General features: G+C 45.8%; 1 protein-coding gene across 1 annotated transcript; it reads right to left on the minus strand.

The window, feature by feature from the left end:
• Positions 1-199: 199 nt before the first annotated feature.
• On the minus strand, positions 200-10,739 carry ankmy1 (ankyrin repeat and MYND domain containing 1). The gene is made up of 17 exons (XM_024421537.2): positions 10,016-10,739; positions 9,633-9,779; positions 9,036-9,520; positions 8,690-8,906; positions 8,396-8,572; positions 7,642-8,279; positions 7,216-7,387; positions 6,853-6,993; positions 6,537-6,686; positions 6,340-6,447; positions 4,602-4,733; positions 4,390-4,503; positions 4,088-4,253; positions 3,849-3,996; positions 3,706-3,732; positions 3,285-3,439; positions 200-1,098 (listed from the first exon to the last, which is right to left on the minus strand). Exons 1-17 carry the CDS (start codon positions 10,220-10,222, stop codon positions 914-916), a joined length of 3,369 nt encoding a protein of 1,122 aa, XP_024277305.1. The 5' UTR covers positions 10,223-10,739; the 3' UTR covers positions 200-913.
• Between the last annotated feature and the right edge of the window lie 286 nt (positions 10,740-11,025).

An 11,025-nucleotide genomic window follows, 5' to 3' on the forward strand; every position in this document is an offset into this window, starting at 1 on the left:
CTGCTTTCCAGTCTTGATCATCATCCCCTAAATTTGCACTGCCCCTGGTCTCTCCTTCAACACTTCCAGGCCCACTTCCACACTTCTCCTTCACCTGCTTTTCATGTGGTTCCCTGGCACTTACAGTAGATTTGGTGAGAGATTTTACTCTTAATACATTTAGGTGGGAAGCTGAATAAGAAGCCCATTCCTCGTTACCTGCAGGTTCTTATAGCTCAAAATACTTGTGCTAACAAACCCAACACTGGGCTGCTCAGCTCAATCCCAAGCCCAATGAACACTGAGAAATCGATGAGCAGGCCCCTCTCAACACACAGAGAATCCTCATATGGAAAAATCAATGGGAGAGAAGCGCCATGTTGAGGTGCTGATTGATTTGGATACAGATACAGGCTGGCTGATTACATAAAATGTGTGCGTGTGGTGTGAATGTGGTTTTATGTGTCAGGGTGTGAAAATCAAGGGCTCCAAAGTATTTGGTGGACACACTTGATTGTCCTACAATACAGTGGGAGGCATAAGTAAAATGTGCCCATTTAAAAAATAAATACAAAATTTCCCTTTTGAGGTTCTTGTGATTGAGCAACAATGCCAAGGTGAAAATATGTCGACATTCTGTCGTTGTTTTCCCCCATGAATTGTCAGCTATTATAAACGTGATGACATTTTAAAGATGTCCGACTGAGACTGACTGTTATTTGGAATTGCTTCTCCTGGTAACAGAGTCAAAGGTACTGGGATAATGCCCAATGATTATACATTTTATCTTACTGCACATTCTCATGTCTGTCAAGTCATCTGGCACACAGTTTCACATGAAACCAAGTCACCACTCTCCTCCATTCATCTTTCTAGAGAATATATTCCATTCCCAAAGTACTTTAATATAACAGAATCAGTCTATGTGTAGCTGTCAGATGAAGCTGTAGTTCTCTTTCAGGGTTCCATAGTGGCTCTCAGAGAGTTTCTGGGCCAGGTTCAGCTGGCCCGTCTTGGTTTTGGCCCCGGCTCCTAAATATCGTCTCCGAGTGGCGGGATCCTGAGAACCCTCGCTGCTTTTGGCCTTCCTCATAGAGCTGTTTGGGTCTTTGGGCTTAGCTGCAGACACAAACACAGAGCCCTGCTTAGTCACAATCTCTCTATTATCTAAATGGATCGTAACTGGCAGACAATATCCTTATCACGTCAGAGACTTTCACTTTTCTATTCAGTACTTTTAGATAATGTCCTGTAGTGAATATGGTGCCTTATCTTACTATAATCCTACCCTGTAGTAACCCTCTTGCCAGCTTCTCCTTTAACCTGTCCCGCTTCAGATGGACCTTCATCTGCTCTATCAGCGATGCCTTGGTGGGGTTCTTTTGGGATTCGGCAAACACTGGTGTCACAGCAACAGCAGCGTCATCACATACTCTACTAGGTCACTGTCTTTAATACACTTAAACTGTAGTGTACAGTGTGTCAACATAGAATTCCTAAAAGCAGAAGTCAATCATCTAATTTTACCCACACAAATGTTTTTTCACTCTCCAAGATATATAGCTGACATCTTCACACATACTCATCACTCACACCGTTGTTTGCTATATATCTGTTTTACACCATGGCCTTACTCTTGACTGTGCTTGGCTGTCCTTTTCTCTCTTGAATTAGTAGAGTATTTTCACTATGGGTGACTCCTGTAAAGAATCAACATGGGATACAAGCTCACTGCATGCTGCATGACCTGTGCCTAGTTCTTATTTCTCATTTTAAAGCTCAAATAGCCACTTCTCAGTATAAATGCCATGTTAACAGGTTCGATCAGTCTGTGTAGCGTCAGTGCCACCTAGTGGCGATAAGTAATAAAGGCATGGAGAAAGCTGCTGTACAGTACAGCAGGGGTTGTCAAACCTCTCCTCTGGGAACCCCAGATGTTCCATGTATTTCATCTATTCCAGACCTAGCACACCTGATTTAAATGGTCAACTAACCATCAAGCCATTGGGCGCATTCCTCTGCCCAGGCGTTACTGATGCATGCCAGATCTTACAACGCCTGGATAGGTATTTTAGGTATCAACTTGTCATGTTATAGCAATCTGTCAGTCGATTACGTGGCATGCAACCATTGGTTGATGCATGCAACATCTGAGCAGGGGAACATGACCATTGACTAGGTGAATCAGGTGAGTTAGTTCCGGGCTACAACACAATTGTGAAACGTCTGGGTTCCCAGAGTATGGATTTCAGAACCACTGCAGTACAGTATGTGCAATTGAATGACTGCAGGATTAAACCATGCACTTCCATTATACAGTACATGCACTGAGTGTACAAAACATTAAGGACACCTTCCCAATAGAGTTTTGCCCTCAGAACAGCCTCAATTTGTTGGGGCATGGACTCTACAAGGTGTCGAAAGCATTCCACAGGGATGCTGGTTCAGGTTTGACTCCAATGTTCCCACAGTTGTGTCATGTTGACTGGTGGACCATTCGATACATACAGGAAACTGTTGATTGTGAAAAACCCAGCAAAATCACAGTTCTTGACAAACTGGTGCACTTGGCACCTACTACAATACCTACCCTGTTAATTTATTTTAATTATTTAACTTGGCAAGTCAGTTAAGAACAAATTCATATTTACAATGACGGCCTACCCCAGCCAAATCCGGACGACTCTGGGCCAATTGTGCGCCGCCCTATGGGACCAATCACAGCCGGGTGTGATACAGCCTGGAATCGAACCAGGGTGTCTGTCTTGACGCCTGAGATGCAATGCCATAGACCGTTGCGCCACTCGGGAGCTGTTAAAGTGCACTTAAATCTTTTGTCTTGCACATTCACCTTCTGAAAGGTGCACATACAATCCATGTCTTAATTGTCTCAAGGCTTAAAAATCCTTCTTTAACCGATCTCCTCCCCTTCATCTGCACTGATTGAAGTGGATTAAACACATGACATAGATAAGGGATCATAGCTTTCACCTGGATTCACCTGGTCAGTCTGTCATGGAAAGAGCAATGTTTTGTACACAGTGTATATTACATCAATATTGTGAAACCGTGTGTCTATTAAGCTGACTATGGGCTCTTTGACATACTCAATCACTTGAGGATTAGGAATGCAGATTAGTTTAATCAAATGTGCTACAGAACAGGGAAAAGCTAAAGTTTGGATGTTGGAGTATAACTTCATATGAACTTGTGTTTTAATAACACACAGGGATTGATTGGTTAGTTAAAGGTGTTGGCATGCTTTGTGAGGTGGTGATTGGGGGAGGTGGTGTTGTCCTTCCGACCTGGTACACGGACACACTCATCCTTGTGGCGGTCGTTCCAGGCCTTCATCTTGCACGTCTTGCTACAGTAGAATACCTCGTGACAGCGGCTGCAGGCGATCAGGACCACACCCACAGAACGGCCACACTGGTAGCAGTATTTAAACAGGGGCTTCCTGAAAGCACCACATATATATATATATATATATATATATATACATGTATAAATATCAGATCGCGCACAGTGTGGGTCTAGTCTCATGTAAATGCCATAACAATGACTTTGCTGCCATCTAGTGACTAAAACTCATAGCTTTAAATGTGTTGTTTACTCGTCTCAACTCATACAGTAGCCTACTTTACTAGAACACTTGTGTGAAACCCTGGTAAATGTTATAAGAAGGTCTGAGACAGCAGTTAAATCAATTTAAGTATAGTTCACCTGACAATGACTGCCTTACTTCCCCGTCTGGAATGAGAGGAAAGATTAGTCATTTTTTAAAGAAATTAGTAACTTGAATTTGAACGGTAACAGTAACTGTGTCCGTGTGTTAGTGTGTGTGTGTGTAGTGGGGATGCTAGTACCTCTGCTCTGCCCTCTGCTGCTGTTCTATCTGCTGAGGGAGAGACTCTGTGCTGTCCTGCTCCTCAGAGAGAACTGCTCTGGCTGCCTTGTTCCAGGGAGGAGTGGCTCCTGCTCCAGTGTACACAAACTTCTCTGTGGGACTAACACCTGCCACAGATACACATATATTACATGCACATCACAGATGTACTCACACATATGCATTCACAGTGACACACACATGGTCACACACACATACTGCTGATGCCCAGGCCCTGCTCCCTCTCTACACGCTGTCTCTCCATCCTGATGACTGCCTGACGCAACAGGTCTCCCATCACGCTGAGGATCTGTCTGCGGGCATTGTATGCCTCTCTCTCCCTCTGGTTCAGGGCATGGTACGGGGTGTGGGCGATGCGCCAGTCCTGGTGCATGAGAGGAGGCACCAGTACTTCTACTTTAATAACACCAGGTACCTACTGGAGGATTTGCATGGAAGTCCAGTATGTCTGATTCTGAGTATAAGGTTTGAAGTATTGTACAGTTGTGTTGGTACTGTACCTGGTGAAATGCATAGTGGGCATAGTCCACAGCGGTGCCCACAGCACACCTGCGGCCCTCACCAACCACCACTGGCATCAGTATGTTGGCACCAGCCTTCATCAGTTTCTCCAGCTCGTAAAAAACAAACAAAGACACTCCTAATGTGCTGCATTTAGTGAGGAGAAGAAGCAGCATAGTGTGTATGGATGCAGCCTCCTGAATGTGCTTACCAGCTTGGTTCTGTTGCGGAGGTGAGCCGCACAGTCGTAGCTGATATTGGTCATGGCACAGAGGGCACTACCCACCCGGCGGGTCAGGGGGAGGTTGGGGTCAGCACCCCCAGCCAACAGCTCATCAACAGCCTAACGGGACATTCAGTAGAAAAAGGAGGTCAACGCAAGAGGGAAAGACAAGGCTGAAGTCCTATACAGATAGTAAGCTCTAAAAGTATTGGGACACATTTTGGGGGGTTTTGGCATGCAATGATTACATCAAGCTTGTGACTCTTACAAACTTGCTGGATGGATTTGCTGTTTGTTTTGGTTGTTTTTCAGATGATTTTGTGCCCAAAAGAAATTAATGGTAAGCAATGTATTCATGTAACAATGTGAGAAAGTTAGATGCTCAAATATCATACTCCCCCCAAAATGCTAACCTCCCCTGTATTTATAATGGTGAGAAGATATCATACCCCCAAGGCATGCTATTTGTGCGTCTGTAAATTTCACTCATTACTATTCACGATTCATTCAGGATTATCCGTCATCATGGTAGCATCCATATCAATGTAGAAGTGTTTAGAAACATATTCTATTATTATTTACAATAAAAATGACTCAAATGACACAATACATTATTTACCATTTATTTCTATTGGGCATAAAATAATCTGAAACAACCAAAACAAACAAACAAATACATCCAACAAGTTTGTAGAGTCACAAGCTTGAAGTAATAATCGTAGGAATATGGGACCAAATACAAACACTTTTGACTACTTTACCACATATAAGTGAATTTGTGCTTTTGGTCCCCTAAAATGTGTGTGTGTGTGGGGGGGCTCACCGGATAGGGATGAAAATACCCTCAAATTAAAAGCTGACATTCTGCCCTTTAAACTCATAGTCATTCTATCATTTCAAATTCAAAGTGCTGGAGTACAAAGCCAAAACAACAAAATTGTCACCGCCTCAATACTAGAGCTCACTGTATATGAGATTGTTAAGACTCCTGCCCCAATAAATGCCTGTCTGGGTTACTGTTGCCTCACACATCCACCCCTTCCCCACCCCATCCTTCATCTCAGCCTGACTGTGTGTGATTCACCAGAAGCCTTTCATGTCCCCAGCAGCACTTCCAACTCCTCTCAAGGATGTGCTGCCTCCCTCCCTCCCATCCAGCCAGCTAAAGTAGGCAGCCGCTCTCCTTCCCGTAATCCTTGTAGGTTTAGCACGCCATTGTTACAGCAAATTAAAATCTGTTTCCCTTTGTTGGAGAAAAAACGTGGTTCTGATTCAAAACCCCTCGGTCTGTGACTGAATGAAGGTGCAGAATGAATGTAACAGAGGAGACATTTCACATTGTGCCATGAAAGGAACTGGTTAAGATTTACTCCTCACATATTATAAAAAGGCAATTCATGTACTCAATGGCTATTGAGGAATGATGGGGGAAGGAGAGGGAAAATGCACAGGAAATAATGATAGAGCCATTCTCCATTAAGTGGTGGGTATAAAACACAGCAGGAAAGCTCACTGAACAGTCCTTGAGAGATGGGATAAAAACCCCAGGCCAAGCTCAGAATGATTACATATGGGGACTAGGGGAAGTGGACAGGAGGAGTAGACTGGTAACACACTTGTTTCAAATTCCCTCCCAGAAGCATTTACAGTAATAAGTGTGTTTTGCCAAATGCGTAGGTGTTTTATTTCTGTCTTGGCCTATTTAAGAGAGAACTGAAGACCTTACCAAGTCGTTGCCGCTAGCGATAGCTAGAGAGAGGGGAGAGTGGCCACTCCACAGAAGATTGGTGCTTGCCTTGTGGGAGAGGAGCAGTGACACAACCTCCCTAGCATTCTGAAATACACATACAATATCACACACATGCACAATACTCATACACAAAGTCAGAACTTTACACTCTGATGACTAGTGGCAATACTCACAGTGTAGTCCTTGTCTCTCTGGCAGGCCATGTGCAGAGGAGTCCTGCCCCCCTCTTCTGGGGGAACACTGGGGGCCATATAGAACTGAGACGGGGGGCCGGACGACGTGGAAGACTTATTCCCAAAACCAGCCTGGGGCTCCACAGGGTTCTGGGTGGTTGGTGTGTGTGTGTGTGTGTGTGTGCACATGCATGTGTGTGTTGTTGTTCGAGTGTATAAAAAAAATATATAGAAAGGAACCATATCAGTTATGAACCATGAAGATGAGGCAAGTCTCAGGCAACAACAGAAAACCCTATCTTACTCCTCTGCTGACCTTGTCCAGCTTAAACACCTCGTGTGCGTCTTGGGCGGTGACATCTGGGTCTGCCACGGCGTGCAGCAGCAGCTCAGTGATTTTGGGGCCCTCTGCCCCGGGGAGAGCTGCAGCGATGTGCAGGGGGTAGAAACCCCTTTGCTGGAACACATGAGATGAGAGGCAATATGAGTGTAATTAATCACTGGAATAGACCAACCAACCACCCTCGCCTTCTGTTGTCACTAAGCCATTCCAGCAACCACAGTCATATTGAAACATCAACTCTGTGTAGTCAAAGACACTCAGCTAGGAGAAAGCCATGTGTTTTGTTAGTGGGGCTGAGAGTGAGAAAGAGAAAAAAGAAGGTGAGAGATAGCCCACTTCTGAAGGCAGGCACATATCAGTGCGTGCTCCACACTCCAGCAGACGCCTGACAGCTTGGATGTGGCCTGCCTTGATGGCCAGGAAGAGGACAGGCATGGGCACACTGGAGGCGTTAGGGTCTGCTCCCCTGTCCAGTAGCAGCTTCATGGTGGTCCACCTTCCCCGGTGCCTGTACAAAGAGATGGGGGTTAATCTCCTCCACCCTAACATGATGTCAATCATCAGCACATCCCTGTTGTTTGTTTGTCTTGATTTTATTTAGAGGACGATTCCATTGAAGTATTTTCTCCATGGTTTGCAGTTTTCACATTGCACATGCTATGAGATAAATCCACATGTATGCGAGTAAGGACAGCCTCTTTAAAATTAACCCACAATGTTTCCTATGAGCTCAGAGCAGAGCCCTGGCTGTCCCAGACTCACTCGGTCTTCATGAGGGCCATCTTGCGGACGGTCTCCTGGGTGTCAGCATGTGGTACCAAGCCCGATCGGCTTAAGGCCTCGGCCGTCTTCTGCATGACCTCCTCCGTGACATGGATGTGGAAGCTGGCCAGGGAGCGGGCTGAGTCAAACGCTGGGTCAGCCATAAGGCTGCCTCTCCTCTCCCTCCTCCTCCGGTCCTCCTCTGATCCGGCCTCTCCCTCCTCTTGCTGCTGCTGGGTCAGATCATAAGAGCCACCCCCCTCATGCCAGGGGACACAGCCCAGTGGGATGTTCCCATCCAGCACCTGGATGGAGCGCCTTTCCCTCACCACTATCATGTCCATGCGGTCTAGGTCCAGGGCAGCCTGGTCACTGCATTCCTGGAGGTACTGTTCATCCTCATCCTGGTCAGCCTCTTCCTGACAATAACCCTGGCCATTGCAAAGGGACACTTGACTGTCATTACACTGGCCACGGTCCATAGCCTCGTTATCAGCCTGGTTGGTGTGGCCCTTTGGAGCAGTGTCGTCAGCCTGATTGGGCTGGTCAGCCTGTTTGGTGGTCTGGGCTCTGTTTTTGGTGGCTTCCACTATGCTGCTCTGGGGACTGTTCACTGATGGGGACCGGGCTTTGACAGCCTGTTTTACATAGGAGTGACAAATAAATATAATGAAGAAAAACAATAAAGAGATTACATTTTTGAGCAAAGAACTGTCCAAAGAAGGCACGTCAAATGTTTTGGTGCCTCACAGACCTGTGATTTTGCGTGGGTCTTTTGTGGGACCTTCTCTGCAACTGTCTCATGGAGTGACTGGATTGGGTAGTACAGGACATTACAAACAGCCAGCGCAGACATGCCCTCACAGTTGAGCTTGTTCACATCTGCTCCGCTGTCCAGGAGCAGGTGGATCACATCATTATGGCAGTTGACCTGTAAAGAAATCTTAAAAAGGTAAATCCTGTGCACACAACACCTTTAGCAATATTATCCAATCATATCTCTGTTGGGGTCTCCCCATGCCTTTGTGATACAATATCAGTGTCTTACCGTAGCTGCAATGAGTGCTGTGTGTCCTCGGGCATCGCCAACATCAGGGTGTATCTTACCATCCCGTAGGATGCGATAGACACTCTGCGGGTCACCCAGCGAGGCCTCCTGGATGAGGCCCTCTGAGTTGAGCTCCAGAGATCCCTTAGGGCCAAACCTTTGCCGGTTCTCAGACAGAACAGCCTCCACGTCCCAGTCCAGTGCCTCCACCTCAAACCTGCAGCATGAAGTGACAACAGACTGTGGTAAAGCAGGACACAAAAATAAACCGTTTTGAGACTAACTGTAAGGAGTTTATTTGCTTTCAGGCATCTGTATAATAAATGTGGCCTGCGTTAGCATTCACCTGTGCCTATGGATGTGAGCCTGCATGCGCTGCTGCAGTGGTAAAGCTGCTGAGACATCAGGGTTAGTGTCTGGGTTGTCACAGTGCTCGCCGAAGAATTGCAGGTCCAGCTCCTTACGCAGCCCCCAGGGCACAGGCAGGTGGTCCGAGTCTGTGGAGTAGCGGTCCATGTCTGGGGGCAGGATGAAGTGTTCGTCCTGCAGCAGCTCATGGTAAGGAGAGAGAAGTGGGTCCATGCCAACCTCCCTGGTGCCAGGCTTGGTCTTGGTCTCTGGCCCCTTGGCTGAGCTCTGGGACTGGTTCTTAGGCTCCTTCTTGCAGTTGATCTGAGCCATGTGTTCTGGGAAGGCTTGGAGAGTGAAGCCCCCCTCCAGAGCAGTGCACAGCCTCAGCAGCCTCTCCCGGTGCCATAGACCCACGTCCTGATGTCCATCTGGGTATGTCACCACACCTGGCCCAAAGCGCTCGTCTGCATGGTACAACCCCTGTAGGCGTCAGGTGTTAAGTATTTTATTTCTACTCAGCTCCTCAAGCAGAAAAAGTTCAGAAAATGTCATAGGTTATTGGTATCAGGTGACACTCATACTCATGTCTTACCTGAAAGGCGGTGCCATCAGGGAAGGTCTGAATGCCATAGCCCTCTTTCCGGTTCAAATAAAACTTTCCCACAAATTTGAAGCCTGCCGGCCAGGAATAAATCCCATTTCCATGACGATAATCTTTGTAGAATGAGCCATCATAAAACTACAGAATAAAATTATAGAAATAACTCGATGACATAGGCTGTGGACCCTGTAACAGTGAAAGTCTTAAAAAAATAAAAAGTACAATTGAACTACTTGCGCCAATGTAACAATACCTGCTATAAACAGCGACTAGTAACACAATTAGCCTAACGTTGGCCAGCCAGGATTGTGTGACACCCTCCCACAGGGCAATTTCATGACTGTCAATAAATTATTATATTCAAACAACAATACCTCTCCATTTGTCCAGGTGAAGACTCCTGTGCCGTGCTTCAAATCATTCACAAATTCTCCTTCATATTTAGATCCGTCAGACCACTGCTGAACCCCAGGTCCATTTCTCTTTTCACGTCCAGCTTTAATGTTAGTCCAATGCTCTCTACCTGCCCGCACTCCACATCTGACAGATGCCTCAGGTGCAACGCTTGTAGAAGTCGCCATTATACACAGAGCGTATTATTTTGTGGAATAGTAGGCTTTCATTAAATTACAAACATTAGCTGACCAAACAAGTTTCCGTAAACTTTTACAAATCCTTCAACTGTCTGTCTTCGGGTGGTTTGTCAGTCAGTGTAGGTTGCCTTGACAACCTACACTGGGACAGCCCATTTGTTAATCGTTCACAAATAGTCGCAAATTCTCGACAAATTATGCCTGTTTATAAATAATCCTTACGTTCTTGTAGCTTTCTTGTTGAAATGCTGCGTCCAAGAACACCTCGATCGGAACACTTTGGATGAATGACTTAAATCCAGTACATTACATGTCAAATATGATCGAATCTTGGTCCGTCTGAGAGCGAGCATGCAGAGAAAATCTAATCATGGAGTCGACGATCTCAGATGATAAAGCAAAAGGTAATTCCATTGCCTGCAACACAAGTATCACCACACTGTGAGGGCTCCAGGGAATGTTTCCAACACTCCTTGACAACCGAGGCGTCCCATGGTTAGCTACTTATTTTATTGGGCCGCTTCTCCCAGGAGTTTTGCTGTTTACCCTTTAGTCTACACATCCTGGACTATGCAAACTTTTAGGCCTGCTTCTTTTCCAATAAAGTGTTTTTCTATGTACTTCATAGAAAAATATAATGTGACGTTTTGAGAGAATCATGTAACGAAGTTAATCTCTTGTAGGTCCAGCCTGAATAATGGAGAGTAACAAGGATTCAACTTTTAGCTTTTTGCTTTCAACTTTTTGCTTTTTGCTTTAGTACCTGTACAGAGCTGAACCTGTGTGTGCCA

The sequence above is a fragment of the Oncorhynchus tshawytscha genome, linkage group LG05 (genome assembly GCF_018296145.1).
Source record: "Oncorhynchus tshawytscha isolate Ot180627B linkage group LG05, Otsh_v2.0, whole genome shotgun sequence".
In the NCBI taxonomy this organism is placed as follows: Eukaryota; Metazoa; Chordata; class Actinopteri; order Salmoniformes; family Salmonidae; genus Oncorhynchus; species Oncorhynchus tshawytscha.